The 24,287-nt window shown below is 27.4% G+C and overlaps 9 protein-coding genes across 9 annotated transcripts; 5 read left to right on the plus strand and 4 right to left on the minus strand.

The window, feature by feature from the left end:
• Window positions 1-141: 141 nt before the first annotated feature.
• Window positions 142-4,398, minus strand: FG386_002812 (uncharacterized protein; the record flags this gene model as incomplete). Its single annotated transcript, XM_067342027.1, has 1 exon — window positions 142-4,398. The coding sequence occupies one exon, from the start codon at window positions 4,396-4,398 to the stop codon at window positions 142-144; it is 4,257 nt and encodes a 1,418-aa protein (XP_067198608.1).
• Window positions 4,399-5,219: 821 nt separating this feature from the next.
• On the minus strand, window positions 5,220-5,852 carry FG386_002813 (uncharacterized protein; the record flags this gene model as incomplete). Its single annotated transcript, XM_067342028.1, has 1 exon — window positions 5,220-5,852. The coding sequence occupies one exon, from the start codon at window positions 5,850-5,852 to the stop codon at window positions 5,220-5,222; it is 633 nt and encodes a 210-aa protein (XP_067198609.1).
• A 1,529-nt stretch (window positions 5,853-7,381) lies between these two features.
• Window positions 7,382-8,359, plus strand: FG386_002814 (maternal embryonic leucine zipper kinase; the record flags this gene model as incomplete). Its single annotated transcript, XM_067342029.1, has 1 exon — window positions 7,382-8,359. The coding sequence occupies one exon, from the start codon at window positions 7,382-7,384 to the stop codon at window positions 8,357-8,359; it is 978 nt and encodes a 325-aa protein (XP_067198610.1).
• A 32-nt stretch (window positions 8,360-8,391) lies between these two features.
• On the minus strand, window positions 8,392-10,344 carry FG386_002774 (uncharacterized protein; the record flags this gene model as incomplete). Its single annotated transcript, XM_067341989.1, has 1 exon — window positions 8,392-10,344. One exon carries the CDS (start codon window positions 10,342-10,344, stop codon window positions 8,392-8,394), a length of 1,953 nt encoding a protein of 650 aa, XP_067198570.1.
• Window positions 10,345-10,663: 319 nt separating this feature from the next.
• FG386_002775 (DAD1/Ost2 like dolichyl diphospho oligosaccharide protein glycosyltransferase) lies at window positions 10,664-11,065 on the plus strand (the record flags this gene model as incomplete). Its single annotated transcript, XM_067341990.1, has 1 exon — window positions 10,664-11,065. The coding sequence occupies one exon, from the start codon at window positions 10,664-10,666 to the stop codon at window positions 11,063-11,065; it is 402 nt and encodes a 133-aa protein (XP_067198571.1).
• An 887-nt stretch (window positions 11,066-11,952) lies between these two features.
• On the plus strand, window positions 11,953-16,647 carry FG386_002776 (Sin3 like paired amphipathic helix containing protein; the record flags this gene model as incomplete). The annotated part of the gene is made up of 1 exon (XM_067341991.1): window positions 11,953-16,647. The coding sequence occupies one exon, from the start codon at window positions 11,953-11,955 to the stop codon at window positions 16,645-16,647; it is 4,695 nt and encodes a 1,564-aa protein (XP_067198572.1).
• A 1,427-nt stretch (window positions 16,648-18,074) lies between these two features.
• Window positions 18,075-19,334, minus strand: FG386_002777 (actin-like protein; the record flags this gene model as incomplete). Its single annotated transcript, XM_067341992.1, has 1 exon — window positions 18,075-19,334. One exon carries the CDS (start codon window positions 19,332-19,334, stop codon window positions 18,075-18,077), a length of 1,260 nt encoding a protein of 419 aa, XP_067198573.1.
• An 813-nt stretch (window positions 19,335-20,147) lies between these two features.
• FG386_002778 (SET domain containing protein) lies at window positions 20,148-21,656 on the plus strand (the record flags this gene model as incomplete). Its single annotated transcript, XM_067341993.1, has 1 exon — window positions 20,148-21,656. One exon carries the CDS (start codon window positions 20,148-20,150, stop codon window positions 21,654-21,656), a length of 1,509 nt encoding a protein of 502 aa, XP_067198574.1.
• A 527-nt stretch (window positions 21,657-22,183) lies between these two features.
• Window positions 22,184-23,641, plus strand: FG386_002779 (uncharacterized protein; the record flags this gene model as incomplete). The annotated part of the gene is made up of 1 exon (XM_067341994.1): window positions 22,184-23,641. The coding sequence occupies one exon, from the start codon at window positions 22,184-22,186 to the stop codon at window positions 23,639-23,641; it is 1,458 nt and encodes a 485-aa protein (XP_067198575.1).
• Between the last annotated feature and the right edge of the window lie 646 nt (window positions 23,642-24,287).

The raw sequence follows: 24,287 nt of genomic DNA on the forward strand, positions 1-24,287 counted from the left end.
TAAATGATTAGTATATATAATAAATAAACAATAAATAAATAAATAAATATATATATATATATATATATAATAATAATAATATCATGTTTGTGCGCTATAATTTCTTGAAATCTGTTAAATGTAACACATGTCTGCTTTTCTTCAATTACAATTATAATAATTTTTGTAGTTATAATTTAAATTCATATTTGTGTTGTTATACCCAATATTATTGTTATAGTTCTTGTTAATAAGATAATTTGTGTAGTTATTCTTGCTGTTTACTCTTAATTTACTATTATTTGGTTCATGAGATAAATAATTATCAGTATCACATAAATTTGTATTATTATAGTGATTATTTGATTTGTTTGACATAATTTTAATATGTGAATCTGCTACTTCTGGTACTTTAGGATTGTAATATCTGTAAAAGTAATACTTTGAACATTGTTTAGGTAACTTTTCAGATGATGAATATTCTGAACCACTATTACTTTCCGGGTATTCAGAATTAACAGTTTTATTATTATTGCAGTTGTAATTGTAGAAGTTGGAATATTCATGAAGGTAATTTAAGTATGAGTTTCCTATACCATTTTTAATACTCGTTTTATTACGATTGTAGTTATTGCTATTATATGATGATGATTCATAATTTTTTGTTTTTAGTTTTTCATCTTTATTTGTATTCATATTTCCACTTTCAATGATCTCATATTTATTTATCTTTGGCTTTAAATATTTTTCTCTTTTACCATATCTGTTATTATCATCTACACAATCAATATTGTTAATTTTCTTTTCGTTGACAGAATTGTGACTCTCATAAGTTGAATCATTTTGAATAACGTATGGAACCAATCTTGACTTTGAATTAGGCTTCAAATCTGATATTTTCTCAAAAACAATGTTAGAATTTAATCTTAAATCTGCTTCTTTGTTTAATTTTACTGAATTTAATTTGACATTTTCAAGAACCTTGTATATCTCATTTCCCGTTATTTTATCTAATTTACTACTTTTATCAGAATTAACATCTGATTTTTTATTTATTTGACAATCTTCCTGCTTTATTCCATTGGTAATAAATTCTTCAGTATTTGTTTCCTTGTCTACTTTTAAATTGTTTTTATTTATATTAAGTTCTATGTCATCTGTAGTTGTATATTTGTGATTACTATTTTTATTTTCTTTAATTTCATTTATTTCAACTGAAACTACCTTGCAATGTTCTAGTTTTTTGGTAATATCAATATTATCATGATTATCAATTATTTCTATATTCACTGTTTTTGATAAACTTATAACATGAATTTTTCTAGATTCTATTATATTGTTAATTTCTTCTTCTTTTTTTTTAATGTCAATTATTGATTTACATACATTATCTGATAAAATTCTAATTTTTTTATTCAATTTATATAATCTGTTAAACTTCCTATTCTTATTTGTTTTTTTAATATTTATTACATTCTCAGAAACAGTTGATGTACTGTTTATTGTTTCTTTTGAATAAGAAGAGATGGATGATGTATAAACAAGTGGAAATTCTAATTGGTTTGAATTAGGGTTTATTTCGTTCTCAGTATGTTTTTCATTATCGTCGTAACATGTCTCGCTATTACTGTTATTACTATTATTTATTGTATTTTCATTAAAAATATTCTTATTATCGTTTTCATTTTCACCATAATTAGCATATACATTCAAACTAGAACTGTTGTTTCTGATATATTCATCTAAGAATATTTTCTCATCTGTGAATTTATCTGTCGATAAACTCATAAATATTAACGATTCTTGATTATCATAGTTTTGCTGGCCTGAATAATAGTTATCTAATTTATCTGTATTTTCGACATTATTATTGCAATTTTTTGTGCAATCATTGATTTCTTCCTCTATTGGAGATAATATCAAGTTGTTAATATCACTGAACAGATTATTACTATTATTCTCCAATTGATTGTTCATTTCAAACAAACAATCTTTATCTTTCAAAATAAAATCGGAACCAATACTAACAAAAGTAGAATGATCATTATTTGTATCAACTTTTTGTGAGTTTAACTCTTCCACTTCTTGTTTATTATTGTTAGAATTTAAATTGTAATCGTTTGAAAATTCGTTTTTTGTGTTTACATTGTCTAGAATTCTGTCTTTAGACTCATTATCAATAATTTCTGTAAGATTAATATTATTATTTTCTTGATATTGATTTAAGTCTATATCAATATCTCTCCAGAAATTAATAGAACTGTGCTCATTTAATTTTCCTGATAAATGGTTATTCTCAATAAATAAATTTTGAACACTGGAATAAAAGTTTTCATTCAATTCTTGAAAATCTATTTTTTTATAATCACTGTCACTATTTTCACTCTGACATATAATTTCAGCTACATCCTTGTTTAACTCATTATCTAAAGTATTATCAACGCCATATAAATCATTTTTCTCGTCAGTGAATACATGGATTTCACATTGCTTATTATCTTCAATTCCTGAATGACAATTATCTTCAACTTTGTCAATTAAAAATTCCGTATCTGAAATAGTATCATTTTCATTTCCAGATACAAACATCAACTTTCCAATTACACTTCCATTGGTTTGATTATTTTTTATGACAATTTCACTACTTTTAGAGTTACTACAAACATCGAGGTCAGCATTATTATTCAGTTCACTAAAAATGTCATCGTTTTCATCATTTTCCTTCTGTTCATCCAAAGTTGCTGGTTTCATATAATCCCAAATAGAATTGGCAAATTTGTACAACATTTGTCTTTTTGAATTCCTAATAGGGGTTCCCAAACTGGAATCCCGATTTGGAATTTCAACTTTTTCCTGATTCTTTAAAATTTCATTACTTTCAGAACCATTAGTCTTTATATTTGTTGTAATTTCATTTTGTGATTTTGATCCTAATTCAGAATTAAATGTGATTACATCTGAACTGTCTTTTTTCATTAGTATTTGATCATTGTTAAGCTCTTGTTCGTTCTTGTTAATTACTTCTTCTTTAGAATAGTCATCACTTTCTATTATAAAATCATCATTATCTAGAATTTCATTTGTCTTTGAAAGCTCACTCTGTCTTTTTTCCAATTCGTCCAAACTAACTGGTTTCATATAATCCCATACTGAGTTTGCAAATGAATACAAAAGTTTTCTCTTTGAAAATTTTTTTGGAGAGCTCATCTCTGATTTGCTTGTTAACATAAAAGGTTTTAAATTATCCTGGTTGTCTAATAAATCTCTCTCATTAGGTATACTCATATCATCTCTGTAGTTAGAACTATTTCTATGAATGGTTGTACCATTTGATACTGTTTGTTGTGTTATATCGTCTATTTTTGATTTATTTTCTATGAATTCGCCTAATTTTATTTTTTCTTTTGAATTAGTTTTTTTATTATTTAACTGTTCTTTATTTTCCTCATCAACTTCAAGTTTATTTTTTGTAGTTGTATCCTCAAAGTTGCAGCCACCATTTGCAATCTCATATTTTATACTATTATTATTTAATAATGCACTTTTTACTTTAATATCTCTCTGAACTTTCTTGTTATTACTATTCTTAATTTGATTCTTTTCTTCCATTATTTCATCAAATAAGCACTCGTAATCGTCCATCACGATATCATTTACGTTCAGTCTCTCATTTTTTTCAATTACTTGGTTCTCTTCTTTTTTTAAGTTACGTGATGACAAAGATAAACAATTATTTAAATTCTCAACTATCGTCTTTTCTTTATTTGATTCGGATACTGAATCATCAAAAGCCTCAACATTAGATTCTAGATCAGAATAAGAATTCGTATGTGTGTCACTGTTGACAGATTCAGAATTGGAATCAAATTCCGAGTTTGAATTAGAGTCTGAATTAGAATAGACGTGAGAATCTGGGATAGACGAATTTGAATTGTTAAACTCACTTATACTCTTGAAAGAATCTTCAAGGCTTATAAAACTATTTGAGTTCATGTTATCACCTTCTCCCATCCTTATTTTAGTATTATTATTTAGAATTAAATATTCATCTAATAATTCTTCTTTGTTATTAGTATAATTATTATTTTTTCCCCCTTGTATGAATCCATTATTTAATTTATTATTTTTAGTTTTTGATGTTAATTTAAATTTCTCTTTTGTACTCGAGTTTTTTTTTTCTTTTTCATTTCTTATCCTAGACTTTGATCCCCTTTTAGATTCTAACTTGCTTTTCTTGTTTACATCTCCATTCTGTTCAAGTATTTCTCTATTATTAGATTCAAGTTCAATGAGTTTTCTTCGACTTTTTTTATTTCTTTTTCTATAACTCAAATCATCCAATTCAAATGGTGATTTTGCGTCGTTAATCTGTTCAGAAAAAGATTGTTTTTTTGATGATCTAACTTTTTTGTTTGTCATTTTAGAAATTTGACTTATTTTAAATATAAATAAATATTATTATATATACTATGTAAAAAGTACAATACTTGTCCGTTGTTATACCCTAAATTTCATGCATACATATATATTAGTATGCTTTTTTTAATACTTATTCACAAATTTACATACAACTATAACTCATTACATATATATTAATCCCTCAAACGTTTAAAATAATTGTTAAAATAATATAGAATTGATTTGCATCTATACTCACACTACAAATTACTTAATTTAAATTTTTATTTTATATTTATGTCAATATTACATGTAATTTTTTAAAAAAAATGGCGCCATCTTTATTCATTGTCTTGACTTTTTAAAATTATTTTCACCTTATACTATACGTTACATGTATCTATATGCATTTTTTTGTGTAAATATTAAATAATTTAATTAATTCTTTAATTACATCAATATGTAAATCAAATTCAATAATAAAATAATAATGCACTTTATTTTAGATATCTATTTTGTAATATACATATTCATTTCAATTGTTTATTTTTTTTTTTTTCTAATTTAATGATATATTTTACATATTAGTAGATACTAGTGATAATTATTTCCAGTATTATCTCTAATTAGATAGTTAATATACATATGAATATATAAAGTATGAACATGTAAAAAAAAATGTGGATAATAGAGTTAATAATTTATGCGCAAATAAATTAATATTGTGAAAAATTTAATATTTGTTCATAACATTTGATAAAACCTCGTATTTTTTAATTTAATTTCTATTAATAGTAATATTTATAATTAGAACTGTACTAAGAAACAGCATTAACATGTTTTTACTCGTTATTCTTATCCAAAAACAGATAGTTTGACATTCCTAATAGTTCTGTTGAATTTTCATCTGTATTTGGTTGAAAATTTAGTGGAAATGTCACAATTTTTCGACCACTTAATCGGTTTACTGCACCCTGATATTTGCTATCGTATTCACCCTCATGTTCATCATCTCCGTAATCACTGTCTTCAATATAATCATTATAATTGCTTGCCTCTTTTCTTAATTCACGTCTTTGCCTTTTTTGCATTTTTTCCAATTCCTTTTGTTGCTTTTTTTGTTGTTTTTTTTCTTCCTCTATTTGTTTTTGTTTTTGTTTTTCTTCTCTCTCTTTATTTTTTATATCTAATCTTTCTCTTCTTTTTTCTTCACGTTGTTGCTCTTTTAATTTTCTTTGTTCTGCAGCTGTTTCCCTTTTTTGTCTCTTCTTATCTTTTCTTTCCCTTCTCCTTCTTTCTCTTTCACTTTTTTTGCTTTTTTTATGTTTTTTTCCTTTACTTCTTCTTTTTTCTAGTTCCAAAAATGAACACACATTATTATAGCCAATCAAATTTTTTTCTTCATTAAATATTTCATTATTTAATAAATAAAACAAGGAAAATGTTAATAGTATCAATATTCTTGTTATTTTCATTTTCGGTTTCGCTTTATTTTTCTGTATATTTTTTCAAACAAATTGTATAAATAGAACAATAGTGATAGTTACTAATGAATATTTAAATTTAGTATTAATGCCTGCAATACATTAAGTACATAAAACAGTTTTATTCAATATGTATAGAAGTTAGATATTCTGATCTCTTATTTTACATGCAGTTATACAAGTTTGTTTTTCCAATAAAGTAGATAATTGAAAAATGTCAGTGTTGTAATGATAAACTTGTTAAATTGAAATACATGCATGCATTTGCATACATACACAATTATTTGTTAAATAAATAATAAGAATAGAAAACATGTATTGTATTCATTTATTCATTAGAACACAAAAATACTTAAAAATATAGACAAATCACAGGAAAATTAAATCTTCTAACCAACACATTACACAACAAACTAACAAATTATACTATAATATTTACAATATTAAATAACTTCTAGAAAATTAAAAACTTTACCTATATAAGTGTACTATATATCACACATTATCATCCATATATTATCTAAGAGCAAACAGATAACTCTATTTAATATTGATTACTCTTATTTTACGCCAACATTAATAACTTGTAAGAATTATTAATTGGCGCCACAACACAGACTTCTTTTTAGTTGCGTCTTTGGTCATTTTTTTTTAATAGCAATTGTGCATTATATGGTATCTTCTGTTGACTAAAGGCAAATAGTTTTGAAAAATAAGGTCCTTATAATAATGATAGTTTATCCACCAGAGCATATGATGGAAAAATGCAATTTTTTTTAAAGAAGAAAACAAGTTTCTATTTTTAATTTATTTTTTTTACTACATATTAAAATTTATTATATGTAAGAAAGAAGCATTTATGAAATTTAATTTTACTAAATAATACTATGGATACTGCTTGATTGTTTTAGTAAATAAACGAAGTGATGATAGAAAACATTTAGGGTAATTTGCGTCTGATTTACAAATAAATGCGTTTTCTTGGAAAATGATTTCTAATGAAACACATTAATCAAGATGTACAATGTTTTGTATTCTGATTGTTATTTACTACTACACATTCATGCTAAATTATTTGTATTCATTTACTTAAAGATACCTGATAAGTTCTGCCTTTTCTTTTTTTTTTTATTGATAGTAATTCTAAGCAGAAAATATATGGTATTTTGCTATACAAAAAAATAGAACTAAAGCTCATGGTATAATTATTATGAGAATGTGACATATATATAGTTAAATGAAAATTAGTATTTCTTTTAAAAAAGTATTATTCGCAGCTCGTTGTCAGTAGTTTCGGTATAAATGGCAAATACCCGCCTTTTCTTTTCACTAATAGGAATAAATAGAAGATAGAAAATCCATGTAAATCTTTAATTTCCACAATATTAAAAAACACCAATATTTTAATTGTATTATTCAAAGTATTAGTTATGTGATAGGTAATTGATGTCTAAGTATTATTTAAATTGATATATATACATATGTATATATTCAAATATACGTGAAAATTTAATTTAATAATGACATGTACAATTCCATTCATTAAGGAGAATAGGGTTCCTCAGCAGGATCTGTTATTGCTAAATTATGAAGTATTATGGGACATTGATTTAGGAGGGAGCGAATTTTGCAGAGTCAAACTTGGAAAATGTAGGAAAAGTGGAAGGTATGTTGCTGTAAAAATAATAACTAAAACATCGTCAAATGAAAATGAGAAAGATATAATGAGGTACTTAAAAAATAAACTCTCGAACAATGACAACGTTAATGGTAATAAAAATAACAACAGAAGTTTATATATCGAATCATCTCCTGTAGACCAAAGATTACCATGTAATTATTTCCCTGAAGTGATTAATGTATTTGAAGATATTGATTTCGTATACATTGTTATGGAGTTGTTTATAGGTGGTGAATTGTATCATCTTATAGTTAGAATTAAAAATAAACTTAGTGAAAACGTATTATCATATATATTTTTCCAAATATGTGACGCTGTTAGTATTCTCCATTCAATAGGAATAGTTCATGGCGATATTAAGGCTGAGAATATAATGTTTTCAGAGGTGAGTCGCCTTGACTCACTGAAAATAATTGATTTTGGAAGCTCTAATTTTATATTTAAGAAATTTCATTTATCACATAATGATAGCTTAAGTAAAAATAATTTAAATAATTACTTATTTTACTTTGATTTTTGGTCGTGTGGCAAACTGTTATATTTACTTTTGACTGGAAATTACTTAGATATTGATATTGAAGAATGTCTAACTAATGATAAAGTTAAAAACATAATTAATAATTCCAACGAACTGAAGGAGTATAGTGTTCTGGTTAAGGATTTGTTAATTAAACTTCTTTCGTATAGTTTATATAAAAAAGGGAGTTTGTCTATGAAAAAAATACTTAAGCATCCTTGGTTTGAATTATATAATGATTTTAAAATATATAATAAATATGTTTACCCACATAATGAACTATTAGATATATTGAATTAAGTTTAATAAGTGTGTATTTAGTACTGATAAATTCAGTTTTTAAATGTAATAGATTTTATTGTTGAAGGTGATAAAGAGTAATCTGTGTTATGTTGAATATTATCATATATGTTGTTTGAAATTGCTGTATACAAGTCAATTTGGTTTGGAGAACATTGTTGATTATTTGAAATACTCTTAAATGTCACAGGAGACGTTGAATTTAATGAAACATTATAACAATTCTGTTCATTGTTACTTTCTGTTATAAGACTATATGAGTAGTCGTCTATATCATAATTATTAAATACTCTCTTTGAATAAATGCTACGATTACATCCATAATTTTTATCATTCACCATCTTTTTCTTTATAATCATATTTGTAATTGTATTTAAAATGCTATTTACTTCATTATTATTTTTTATCTTTTTATTACTTGAAATTACAATTAACAGTATTATAATTGAGATAACAACAATATTTGTCATTATGATTAGTCCATTTATTAGGTTTTTTCTTATTTTATATTTATAGTTAAGGTATTTTTTTACTTCATTACTACTGGAATTAATATAGATTGCTTTTTCTAGTTTAATATTTTTATGAAACGAATGTATTATGCTTAATAGTAAATTTACAAAACCAACTTTGTAAGTATTACATTTTATGTTATAACTCAAATATGAGTCTTTACTAGAACCATTCATAATAATAACCTGAATCCTATTAACTATTAATTTGTTTTTTATTATATGATAATATTTATCTGAATTTGAACCTTGTTCTTCACCACTTGTCATTTTAATGAAGCCCAAGTTATTATCGTAAATAAGAATATGTATTAAACCGTGGTCTTTTGCTTCAAATAATAATTTATAACCATTTAGACACTGCATATTTCTTGTTAATATAGTTATGTATGTAATAGAGTCGCCTTTTAATTTCAATTTTGAATTTCTTTTATTATCACCTTTGAGATAAAATAAATAGCTATTATGTCCAAAAAGTTTATTGTATTTTTCATATTTACTACATTCAATATATATATTATTATCATTATTATTATTATTATTGTTTATAACAATGTTATTTTCAGTTGTAGCGTAATAATTATCTTTTATCCAAAATGATTTTGGTGGAACCATTTTCATTAACATATAGTATTTTTCACCTGCATTTAATTTACTAAATAAACCAAACCCAAAATTTATTGTGAAAGAAATACCCAATTCCTTTGAAAATAATAAATATTTATCCATATTAAATTGGCTATTTAAATAAAAATCATTTTGACTTAATTTTGGAAATAAATTATGATTGACCTCCTTATAATTTATTATGGGAATATTTAAACTCGCAATAATATTAAAATACATATTTTTTCCTATTTTGATGTCATTTTTACTAATATATTTGCTTGAACATATTTTATCCTCATCAACAAACATATATTTATTTTCTGGGTTTGTTATATACTCACATAAATTATTGTAATCGTAGTTAGTTAAACTCGGACAATAATCACTGTATAAACAACTCAAATTTATATTTGAAACCTTTCTTCCTTGTTGAATCTGATTATTTATAGTTCCAACATATACCTCAACCTTTGTATCTTTTAATACATCAATTATACTTGTGATTTGTATTCCTGAGATTGCATCATTTATAAAGTTTCCTCTTGTTCCAGAAATAGATTCTATTATTCCAAAAAATTGTGAGCTCAAATAAAGGCTTTCTAAATGTGTTAATTTGTCATTTAAAACAATATCCTGTGAGGTTAATTCATTAGTTTTATCCAACAAAATAAAACCATTTATTTTTGAACATTCAAGTAAATCAGATGCATCTACAGGATATAGCGTGTTCTCAGAACCAGTTATTTGATTTAATAATCTTGTTTCATTTTTATTAGATACCTCTTTATTAATGATTGAAGAATTAAGACTGCTTAAATTGACTATCAATAGTAAAAGTTTAAATGACACACTCAAACTAATCATACATTGATATATGAATCTTTCTTCATACGAAACAAATTCTAAATGAAAATTCTTAATTCCTATTCAAACTTAGTTATACGATTTAGTGTTAATCTTTAAATGTTACCCCATACAAATACTTGAAACAAAAGCGCGGCAAATTTTTGACTGTATTTCCTTGAGTAGCTAGTAATTTGTCTATAAAAATAAATAGTATTAAGTTTAAAGCACTTTATATACTGCAATTTGTTGCGGATACCACAATTATTGAGTATATTGTATTTATGAAGAACACATTTTTGTTATTAGAGCGTTAAATAAAGTGTAAAGGATTTGAATAATGGGGAAATCATCTAATTTCAAGCGTTCTGAACAAAAAATTAACAATACTTTTGATGAAAATCCTCAAGAAAACTTGAATAGTGCATTGAAAGAAATAAAAGAGAAGTACTTTGAGAATGTTCCAGAAAATATCCAGATTTTGGACTCTTTTATATTTTTTCTTGTCATGGTTGCCATCATTCAAGTAATATACTTCATTATTGTTCAAAAAACATACCCACTTGATTCATTCATTGGTGGAGTTTTTTCTTCCCTTGGAACTGCACTTTTGGTGTCTGTTTTAAGGATACAATTAACTCAAACTTCATTTTTTAATAATGTTTCACAACAAACTGCATTTACTGACTTTATGATTTGCTGTACAGTTTTTTTTATAGGCTGTGCATCTTTATTAGTTTAAACTTATTAAATAACTTTGCTTTACGTATTTTTACTTTTATCTATTGGTTTCTGATCCTCTTTGCAAATTCTTCAACATTAATATCAACTTTATTAGTTGTTTCTTACATATTTTTATTTAGAATGTTGTTTAAACGATGCAATAAATACTAATTTACACCTAATAATTTGGTTTTATCAGTACCATTTACACAAAAGGAAAAGTGCACGTAAAATAATTGAGGAAGAGCAAGATAAACTTCTAATTAAAAGATAATATAACATTAAATTAACATTATCAAAAGGATTAGAAACATTTTATTTAATTTACTGCTATTTAGTTAGAAAACAATAATATATCTCAGACAAATTATTAGCTAAATATAACAGCAATGAAATGAGAAAGTCAGTTATAAATTAAGAATTTAATGTGTTTATATAATAATGAAACCCAAATAAAAACATCATAAACCATTTTTTTAATAACTATGATAGACAAAAATTACTATTTTTTCATTAGTTAATAATTTTTGCATGCAAACAAAAATTACAAAAAAAAATAAATGAAAAAAACGACAAATTGTTAGGCCCAACGATTTGGATACATTTAAATTAACAATTTCAAGTTATATTTTCCATAACAGAGTGCATAATGAATTATTTAAAGAATACTTGAAAGGTAATGGAAGACAAATACGATGTGTATTATGGTATGGACTGATCTTCATTTTGGCGCCTTGTGGGACAATTGGATACTGGAATGCCCGCAAAAATGCGTTTATTGGTAATTGTCAGTTGAACTTGAATATTGGAAGAACAATAAACAAAATAAAAGATTAAAGTGATAGTTGTAAAAAAAATACAGCTATATAAAATAGTAAAAAATACTCTTGATTTGTGGTGGAGAAGATGGAGTTAGCGAGAGACTATTTATTTCGTCTAAGAAACAAATGTGGTGAAAACACAGAACTTTACCAGGAGTTTCTTAGAATAATGAGGGATTTTAAAAATGGCACAATAAACGCAGGAATTGTAATAGATCAGGTAGCAGAATTATTTAAAAAGGATATGAGCTTAATAGCAGAGTTTAATAATTTTCTTCCGGAGGAGTTAAGATTACAGGTTCCACAGAATGATTGCGAATACGCAGCAGCTTTTGTGAAAAAAGTAAGAGAAACTGCTCCTGAAATATATAATGATTTTTTAGCGTTGTTAAGTAAATACAGAGAAGGAGAGAAACCTGTTAGTGAAGTATGTGATATGTCGTCTGTATTATTTGCATCACATCCAGAATTACTGAATGAATTTTTACTTTTTATTCCGGGACTTGGAAACAATTGTAATAATGGAGAAATAGTAAATTCGAACTCTGTAAATTATAATAAGACTAACAATAAATTATCCTTTGATTCATCTTCAAATGAAGCTGACAAGTCTGAATTTTTAAGTTATCTCGCAAATACTGTTTATTCTATTACAACAAAAAGCGAACCCCCAAAGGTAGTTACAAGAAAGGCATCATCAAATATACCATATGAAATTACAGTAATACCCGAACTAGATCTTATACTGGAGAACCAAAAGAAAATAATATCAAACAGTGACGTTGATGGTGAAAAGGTAAGATCAGGTGTTTGCTGTTCACAAGATGAGAATTTAGATGAGTATTTACAGAGGAATATGAATCAAAATTACAACTATTATTATAATCCAGACGATGTATCAATATGGGAAGCTGATTATAGGATATTTGAAGAAGCCTATATTGCTTTTGGTGAGAATAATCAAGAGTACTTTCAAGATTTTCTAAGACTAATATACCTTTATACAAGAGGAGTATTAACTGTCGTAGAAACTTTACTCGCACTGGAGTTTTTCTTTCCAATGGACAGCGGTGATCTTCCATATGAAATAAAAAGAATGATAGTACAAAGAGAAGCGGCTAGAAGGAAGTACTCATATTTTTGTTGTAATTTTGCCCAATTAGACTATTCTAATTGTGATAGAAATGGAAGCAGTTATCTCCAGCTACCAAAAGATTACCCGATTGCTTCTTGTACAGGTAGATCTATAACTGATAGAGAGAATTTGAATGATAAATGGGTGAGTATCCCACAAGGTTCTGAAGATTTTTCTTTTAAACATATGCGAAAGAATGTTTATGAAGAAAATCTCTTTAAATGCGAGGATGAAAGATTTGAACTAGATATGGTTATTGAGAACAATCGCTCAACAATTAATGTTCTCGAACCTATTGCTGAGGAAATAAGTAGATTACCTCTAGATGAGAGAAAGAACTTTAGGTTGAGAAAGCCACCATTTTCAATCATTCATCTAAAGGCAATTTCGAGAATATATGGTGACAATGGGTCAGAGATATTAGAATTGCTGAAAAGAACCCCATATAGTTGTGTCCCCGTAATATTGAATCGTTTACGTCAAAAGGATGAAGAATGGACACATGCAAGACACTTGATGAATCAGGGTGTATGGAGGGATATACAGACGAAGAATTACTTTAAATCATTTGATCATCGTTCATTTTACTTTAGACAAGCAGATAAGAAAAACACTAATGTCAAAGGATTTTTATGTGATATGAATAAATCGTACTTGCTAAATAGGAAAATTGTTGATACTGATAATATGGCAAAAAACACAAGTAGTGAAATGATATTAAACTCTGAGAATAACTTTCAAATTGGTATTAAAAATAACGATGATGATGGAGCTGACATTAATGATTATGAAAGCAATAATTTATTGAGATATAAGCGTGAATCTAATGGTTGGAGCTTAAATCCTGAATTTATGTCTTGTATGCCTGATGTAGATGTACATAAGGAGGTTATTGAATTAATTAGTTTCACAATTTATCGCCAAGCAAATGGACCAGCAATTGGATCTAAAGCAAGAAATTTTCTTCAGAGATTTATTAAAGCGTTGTTTTTACAGTCAAATCATGCTTCTTCGGATAACGGCTTAGTTACATTAAAGGGGATACAAGTTGAAGGTGCGTCCTTCAGACCTGGCGTCAATAAGAATGTACAAAATGGAGTTTCGAACGAGAACGTCAATAATGCATCCTCAAATAATATGAATTGTGGTGAAAAGTCATTATTAACTGTAGAGGCTTATGTAAAAGCAGTTTCTGAAGCAAGCAATGGTTCGATTTCCTTCGGTGGTTCAGGTTTATCTAGAGGAAGAAGAATGACTAGAAATCATTTGAGAAAATCAAATGTAAACAATAATATCTCCGAAGACAGTAAAAACAAATCTTTAAATAACTCTGACGAAATATCAAAATCACAGAATATAGGTGAAGAAATAGTGGATTCAGAGGATTCAAATGTTCCAAAGATGTCAGATATGTCTGTCTCTGTTGATGATAATTGCCACAATTTAAGCAATTCAAATAGTCTAGAAAATATTTCATCTAATGAGGAAAATGACTTGAATAATTTGTTTAAGGCATTCTCTTCGACATATGATTGTAGAGGTGGCTTGAAGTATATTTGGAGCGATAATTGTAAGATTAATTGGTACAGTGGTAATTTGTCTCCAGACTGGTTTAGTTTTACTTGTAGAAATGATTCTAAATCTGAAAATAGTAATTCCAATAATAATAATAGTAATAATGACTACAAAGGTATTAATGCTTCCAAAGAAAGTCACGATAATAATTCGGATAATGATAATAGTATGAATGTCGATATTAGTGCAAATTACAGCAATTTTAATGTGAGCATTGATACTAACGTTAATGTAAACAGTGTTACTGTAGACAATGAAGCACATAAAGATAACAGTTGTGATTTTAACAATACAAATAATAGTATTGAAGAATCACAAGTTAGGTATATAATGGGTAATGATCATATTTGTTGTTTTTTGAGATACTATCAAATAATATATGAACGTTTAAAAAAAGCAAAAATGACAATAGAACAGCGTGAGCAGAATCCTTTGCCATTCCAAAGATGGTCTCCTAATGGACCTGATGTCCCGAGACCTACATATAAGCAAATAATATGGTGCTGCTTTGGATTGCTGTCAGGTGAACTAGAATTAAGTTTATTCGAAGATATTTGCAGGGATGCAATGGGAAATGATTCATATTGGCTTGGAACAATAGATAAAGTTTTGCAGGGAATATCGAAAGTTGTTATACATATAGTGAATGATTTGTCTACTTGTCGTTTATTGGCCATGAATTTAGCATATAGAGATACTATATTTGATCATTACAAGAAACTGGAAGAATTTATAGGTGCTTGTAGATCTTTACTTCCGACTGTACAAACATCTTTTTATATTATTACTTGGTCTCCGAAGAACTCCGTATTGACTATTAGAATGAGACAGCTTGAAGATTATTCACTTACGTTTGTTCCTTTTGTTCAGTGCTCCGAAACACCTTATGAATCATCTAATGCAGTAATTGATAACATTTACAAAAGTTCTGGTAATTCTGTGATAACAAAGAATGAAGATGATTCAGATAAGGATTGCAAGAAAATTAGCAAGAGTAAAATAGATTTTCAAAAATCAGGCATTGGTGTTGAGGTAGGAAGCGACAAAGTTATTTCTTCAATTGTTACTGGTGAAGAAGTTGCGAAAGAAGGCGTTGATGAACGTAAAGGTGATAATATTGTTGAGGACAACAAAGATAATGTGAATTTTGAGACAGAAAATAGAGATAAAAAAACAGTTGGTATGAATACTAGGGAAATGGACGAAAATAATGTTGATGAATATGATGATGATGATGATGATGATAATAATCGTCAACATAAGCACCAAATTGATATGAATGATGATGAAAATAGCGTTAATATTGCTTTAAAAAACCTACTTAATATCAAACTATTACCTCCAGAAAAACACCAATCTTTAACAAATGACGGTTTCACATCAATATATTACGGAAATATTGACAGTTGTCAGTTAAAAGACGTAAATGTTGGAGCTGCAATAGATTTAACAAATCATATAGAATTGTTACAACAAATATTAGTTCACCAATTGACTAATGTAAGTGAAGATAACATGTCGTGTTCAATTGATACAATAAAACTAGAACAATTTACAAAGGCGGAAAACGAAAAGATAACAAAGTTATTTCAAAACAATCCAGTCTCATTTTTTGTATGTTTAGATCAGACATTTGTGAAACCATTGTTATATTACTCTCCAAAGATGAAATATGTTGCAAAATTAGCTGCCTCTTCTCAGTGGTTGGGGTTTTTACCAGATAATAGTACTAGAGATATTGGAAGGTCTCCATCTATATTGCGCGATTCAACCTCAATCAGACACAATAATGACTCAAGAAAAGTAAACAGACGTGGATTATTATCTAATGAAAATCAAACAGATGATGACAAGGGACATTGGTCTGAAGAATCTGCTGAGTCAAACAGCAGACCCGTTGTTTTACCTACAAATACCAACGGGACAGGCAAAAGAGGTTCTGGAAGAAAAAGAACACGAGGAATGCCAAATGATATAGTTACTGAGATAGATGATTTAGATATAAGAGTAACTAGAAGGAGATCAGGAAACATATCTAGGGGTGCAGGAACAGGTACTTTCAGAAGATGATAAGACAGGGTTAACTGGAATTTTTACAGAGTTGCGTTATTAAATACTTTTGAATGCAGTTCTTACTTTTAAAAATTGCTAAATATAATAATACTAAGCAAAAAAACATAATGTTTAATGCTCACCTTATTTCATTGCTTAAATTTGAGTTGCAAAGTCTGTTCAATCAAAACAATTGATTGCTTAAATTACAATTTATAGTAGTATATGTGAATCATTAAAATGAGAGGAAGAATAACCATATATACAGATATAAAGTAGTATACATAGGTTCTTTAAAGTTTTTGTTAATTTTAACATTAAATATGGCGGACTCAAATTATTTTCAACGCCTTTGGATAAGTATACAAAAAGTAATACAGATAGTTGCGTTATATATACACATAATGTTTGACTAATCAATAGAATTTTGATAAGTTTACTGTTTAAAAAGTATTTATGTTCTTGTTTATTTAAGTACTACATATGTTTTGTATATTTGAAAGTACAAAATTACTAAACATATAGCATTTTAACATTCTGAACACGAAAACGACCCACTAATATTCATAGTTAATTATTATTCGATCAAATTCCAACATTTAGAACTTTTATAGGTTACATTTAATGTCATGGAAACAGTTGCCGCGATAGCTCAATTGGATAGAGCGTTGGACTTCTAATCCAGAGGCTCGGGGTTCGACTCCCCGTCGCGGTGCTTTTTCTGTGTTCAGTATCTGAATTAATCCGGAACGATGTCAATTTTAAGTAAAAATTCATATCAAGAGTCATGTGGCCGTTACTCGTAATGCGGGCTTGGTGTAGTTGGATATCACGTCTGCCTACGGAGCAGAAGGTCAGGAGTTCGAGTCTCTTAGTCCGTGCGTTTTTCGTATCATTGTCATTTTAAAATTTTATATTTATTTTAAGCTCATTAATCATGATTTATCCATATTCATGAGAGAGTAATTATTATGATTGTAAAATAAGAGGATTATATACTAAATCTATTATTGTATTTCTTTTTTAGTTCTCTAGTTGTACTCGAAATCGCCGCTTTGCCTCTAGTACCTACCTAATTTCAAAAATAATTTTTTTATTGTTGTAACAATGTTATAAGCATGAATTTAAAATAAGGAAAGGAAGGTGCGTTTTACTAGCAGGTTACAATAGAATACAGCTAAGGGCACACAAATATGATATAAATATATTCAAAAATCTACATGTAGACATACAAATAAAATGACATTTGACAGTGTTGATGTTTATTAAATAAAATGCAATGTAAATTTAAAATGATACTAACGACAAACAAAATGTAATTAATAGATATTATTAAATTAACAGTATATTTTTTTTTGACTTATTCAGTAATAAGTTTACCATTATTATTTCATAGGTAAATTAGTTAAATGACAATGGTATAAGTATTTTCGGCATTTTTTAACTTAGATGGTTTTTGTGTGTACAATTCCAGATCCTTCTTCAAGAAATTCTTGTTTAGTAATCCAAATAGTTTTAAAAGTGGCAAGTGAACCTAATATAGAACCACCAATCCATGGAAGAAGATTTCTGTCACTAGAAGCATTAATTCGGATCTTAACGTCTTTCGGAAGCGATTTTCTCAATTCAAATAATAGCCTATCTCCGAGTCCAGGAAACATAGTAGAACCGCCAGCCAAAACTATTTGTGAAGCAAGAGTTCGTCTTATTTCTAAATCGCACTTGTCTATACTATGAAGAAGAACCTCATGCAGTCCAGGATATTCATACCCAATGAGACTTGGTTGGAATAGAAGTTCTGGAGCTCTGAACCTTTCTTTGCCTAAATAGATTATCTGCCCATCTGGTAATTTATATGGGTATCCAGATGTAATTCTTTGGCTACCACTTCCAATACCAATAGTATTGTTTCCGGAAAGTCCACTACCGCTGCTACCAACTCCTACGCCAGTTCCTTGACTTGTAATATTAGTAAAAGCCAAATTATTCATTTGATTTCCATCATTTTCATCTTTTTGTATATTTGTTGAAACAAAACAAGCTGTCTCTTTTATATCTCTTACTATTTCCATCTCAGACTTTGTATGGAAGATTGTACCTGCCATTCTTAGTTGTAAATTCAAATACTCAGTTACATTTCTACCAGCAACGTCACTCCTTGTGATTGCATTTGATAATGCAAATCCCTGGTATATTGGAACTGCGTGTGTTACACCATCACCACTATCTAACACTATTCCCGTTGTTCTTCCAGACGAATACAATGAAAGTACAGCTTGTGTCGATATAAATAATGCTGGCACCCTGTATACTTCAAAAAATATTTCTGCCATCTTCTCCCTATGTTTCCTTGGGTTTAATGCGGCCTCAGTCAGTAATACTGGGTGTTCTTCTGAAGACGTTTTCATTTCCGAGAAACAATATGTCCAAAGTGTTTCCATATCGTACCAATCCGTTATTATTCCGTTTGTTATGGGATATGATATGTTTAGTATTCCACGATTCTCCGTACATTTGTTACCCACAAATATATCACCTTCTAATGCTCCTGCCATACATCTTTTGTACTTTGGACGCCCTACATAGCTATTTAATATCACTCGTGGTATTTCTTCACCTGCAAAACCACATTTTATAGTTCCAGATCCATTGTCAATAATTGCAGGTTGACTTGTAATTACATCATCGTAATGTAAAGTTGTCATTTTGTGCTTTTGTTTTTCCTTTATGCCTCTAAATTATAACTTGTTTTAACTTAGTAAAGAACTTATTTTCAACCCTAGTAATTCCCTTTTTTATATCTTATTTTTGCTTTTTTGTGTTATCTTCTCTTAACCCAACTTAAATAATATCAATTAATTTCCATAAGAATAATAAAAAAGAAGAAAATGAAAAAAAAAGCAATTTATAGTGTGCTATATTGCATTAACTATCAATCACTTATTTCTTACAGAATGTAACAGCTTTTTAATTATGTTTGTATTTATTATAACTATTGTTATAATTTAGAAAAACATCAAAATTAATAAATTCTAAATACATATAACAACTAAACCTTTATAAACAATAATATCTCATTTAACTAACTTCTACCTTTGTTATTTTTTAGTTTTCACATGCGAAAAATAAATCTGTACCCCACATGGCGCCATACTATACATATTTACATTTTAGTGAGAATTTGCATACCAACATTTTTCTTCTCTACATTCCTTTTATAACAAGGAGTATAATTAAAATAAATACAGGTATCTTATTGTTTATAATTTTTGTCAATTGAGTATTTAAATTGAAATATTAGCACATGTTTACGATAATAATAATATATGGCCGTTATATTTGTGGATAAAAGAAATTAATATTAAGAGTACTTTTGCTATTGTATTGAAGTATTAATTATTTATAAAATTTAACTAAAATAAAATGTAATAGGAAACAAGAATAAATAACTATACTCTGAGTGGAATTATAAACAGTGTAGTATTTTATTTCTTTAAATAAGGATACTGATAATAATCATGGGGGATAAAAGCAGTAACGTTTTTCAAGAAACATTAGCAAATTCAAATTTAACATTTAAGAGGATAAGATTTGATCGCAACTTTTGCTATAAAAAGAATGACAATGAGTACAGTAACAATAATAATAATTACAAGAGTGACACATATGTAATTGAATGTTCTGGAAACAATCCTGTTTTTTTAATGTTAGAGCCTGAAACAAATGATGAATTTGAATGTATTTCTGGACTAAACATTAAAATAACACTAGAACTTATTAAAAAATATGACAATAATAGTGATAAAAGTGAAGTAAAAGACTCATCAAATTATAATTCCTTAAACGATGATATATATAATGATGAGTTAGAGGATGATTATGAAATAATAAACAACTCAGTAACTTCAACTGTAGTTTCTACTCCAAAAAATTTATTAATGGAAGAAATGTGTGAAAGCAACCCTAAATCAAAAAATGAAATAAAATGTGGAAACGAGTTAGAATACTATTGTTCATATGACAAGAAAAGGTCAATAAAGAGAAGGGAAAGCATAAAAAGACAATTAACAAGTAACCCATATGTTGATATATGCAGAAATCCTGAATGGCCATTCACAAGAAAAAAAAATAAATTAATTTCTAGGAATGATAAATCCAACCTATTTGCAGATAGTAATAATAACGGAAATAAGGGTGAATTAAAGGCATCAAATACAGTAGAGTCTAATTCAGTTAAAAACAAATCATCCAGAGGTAGATCAAGGCAGTGGTTGGAATCATTAGCAACTTTATTTGACGGTATATATACACAAAGAAGTACATTAGGTAGAAGCGCTGGTCTCGGACTGTTTTCGGACAGACATTTTGAGAAAAATGAAATAATAACAGAGTTTGTTGGATGGGTGATTGACAGAAATGAAGCACTTAGACTTAGATCTGAAGGAAAAGCCACTCACATTTGCGATCTCATTAAACCTAGTTTATATTTAGATGGTGAAAAAGATCCTAAACCATTTATTGGAGGTGGTTCATTTGCAAATGACGGTAGCACCTTTCTTGGTGGACCTGGAAATAATTCAAAGTTTTGGAAGTGGTATGATGAAAGAGAGGGAAGAACTAGGGTTTTTTTAAAAGCAACACAGGAAATAAAACCTAATGAAGAAATATTTGTGGGATATTGCAAAGATTATTGGGTTGATTTTGCCGAGAAAGATATAGTTAAACATAAAACAAACGTTTCAAATGAATCTGGGATCAGTGATATTGGGAGAAGGAAGAAAAACAACTCCTCATTAAATACTGAGTCCAGTGATTTGAAATTAAAATCTAAATGTGTGTCTAAGAGCGAATATGATGAATCTTCATGCAAAAATAAAAATATATCAACTAATGTCACAGATCAAAAGCATAACATAAATAATAATATTGATGATTCTAGACAAATATCTGATTTAAACGACTCCAATATCGAATTCAGGTCAAAAAGTAATGAAAATAAGTCGCATTTTGGTTCTATTTTTGATTAAATACGATTATTTATCTTTATTTTTTTCTTTTCCACTTTGAATTTTTAGATTCTTTATCTAAATATAAATTTATTTGCAACTTCAATCCAATTACTTAATTAGTGTTGACTTTCTAAATGTAATAATTGAAATATGTTCTACTAAGGCTATAATTTAGAATATCGTTTCAGTACGTCTATTATTAATTTCTAAAAATTAATCGTTTGATTGCATACACAATGGCTCGTACAAAACAAAGGCTATATTTAAACAATTTATCATTAATTAATGTCAAGGTTCCGTTTTTAGATAAACAGCATGTTTTTGTTTTTATCTATGTTTTATTCCCCTTTCTCACTTTATTTTCTTCTTCAAAAGTATTAATACACAAACGAATAGAAAGTTTCGGCGGTAATGAAAAAATAATGTAAATGAGTCAGATTCAAATCAATAATGTAGAACATGAAGAAAAATTTTAAATAGTTAATTAATGAAAATTTGAGAAATTAAAAAAAGACCAAAGAATTAAATGTTTCTTTATTATTAAAATGGAAGGCGTTTCTGAAAAGAAAATTGAAAGATGTCCCTTTTTATCAACAATAAATAGAAATCTTTTGGATTTTGATTACGAGAAAATATGTAGCTTAACACTGAGAGAAGAAAATGTTTATTGCTGTTTAGTATGTGGGTTGAATTATCATGGAAGAGGAAAGGATTCAGTTGCATATAAACACTCATTAGAAATGAATCACCACTTATTTATAAATCTAGAGAATTCAAATATTTATTGTTTACCAAACAACTACGAAATAGTCGAACATTCTCTAGAGGACATTAAAAACTACTTACACCCTTGCTTTAATATAAATGGTGACTATAAAAAACTGTATAATGCTTCAAAAACTTTTGATAAAATTGAATATTTACCGGGTTATATAGGCATAAGTAATTTTGGAAACAACGATTCATTAAATGTTATATTGTTGCTGCTTTCGCAAATAACAAATTTTAGAAATATGTGTATTGAATATAACCTTTATGATGAATTTGTTGAAAATAGAATATCAGATCCATTTATTTTTAACATGATCGAGTCCATTAAAAAAATATACAGTCCATTTAATTTAAAGGGAAAGTATTCACCATATACTCTAGCTTCTATAATTGAAAAAAAGTCACAGGGAAAGTTTAATTTCTCCAAATTGTCAAGTAATAAAGTCTCAAGGAATAAAGTAGAAATCATTGACCCAATGGCTCTTCTTTCTTGGATTATTTTTCAGCTTAAAAAGAAGTTGAAAAGGTATTTAAATAATAGCTTTCAAAAAAAATATTCTCCGGAAATAGAAGTTAACGAGTCAAGTAATGGTGATAAAAATAACAAATTTGATTTAATATCTTCATGCATTCAAGGTGAACTTTATTCCGGTTCAAGTAAGAATGTGATTAACAATAAAAAATTAAATAAAAATGATAATGCAGAAAATTGTAACATTTATTTCAATTGTATCACTTTACAATTGCCACCAATTATTGAAACAAAAATGAGTACTTTTAACAACAATAACAATACTCGAGTTAACTCCAATTTAACACCACAAATTCCAATATATAAACTTCTAGATTCAAAGTTCTTTTCCTCAACAAATTCACTTCTAATATGGAAACTTCCATGTTATCTTATAATTCATATTGGAAGATTTACTAAATCTACACTAAATATAGAAAAAAATAAAACTCTTGTTTCTTTTCCACTAGTTGATCTTGATCTTTCTGCATATTTGCACCCAGATGCAATAAAAATGAACCCAAATACAAAATATAATCTCATTAACAATATCTCCCATAAAAATTATTTGGAAAGAAGTAAATTTGTTTCTCAACTTCTTCACCCTTATAGAGATGAATGGATTGAAATTGAAGATCTAAATGTTCAGACAGTCCTTCCTCAAGCAATTATTCTAAACGAATCTTATTTGCTTTTGTACAAAAGATCTGATTTACTTTAGTTAAATGACACAAATCATAGTTTAAAGCGGAAAACGCTGTCGACATTAAGATTTACGTACTAAACGCTGCAATTTAAATATTACCATTACACTTATCTTCATTAAATTAATGTGTTTCCTAAAATAGCGTTTCACGTATACATAATTTATTCATTTTTGATGCTGCTTTCTTTCCTATAAACAAGATTTAACTATTCAATTCATAAAACATCTAAATAAGTTTGCGCCAAAATATCATGTATTTGTATGAATGTGTCCAACACTGTTCTTAGAAAGCAGCATTAAATACTAAACACATTAAATTAATTAATAACCATATGAATAGTTATTGTCTTTAATATTTTGTCTCTTTTACAACCATAACTTACACTATTGTGTTAATAAAGGCACTAAATATCTCTACTTGTCAATTTTCAAAGGCTACTTTGAAGCATTTGTATCAAGTAGTTGACACATTTTTAATTATATTACATTTGAACCCTGATATATATCACTTATATTAATTATTGGATTTTTATTGACATATTCTGTACTTTTGTTGAACATTGTTAATCGTAAAAAGATCGAGTACAACAAGGCTGCAACTTCACTCAGATTTTATTGGTACGATTTGAATTTAATTAAATTACATACATAGAGACTTTTC

This window comes from Cryptosporidium ryanae, assembly GCF_009792415.1.
Source record: "Cryptosporidium ryanae isolate 45019 chromosome Unknown contig_54, whole genome shotgun sequence".
Classification (NCBI taxonomy): domain Eukaryota; phylum Apicomplexa; class Conoidasida; order Eucoccidiorida; family Cryptosporidiidae; genus Cryptosporidium; species Cryptosporidium ryanae.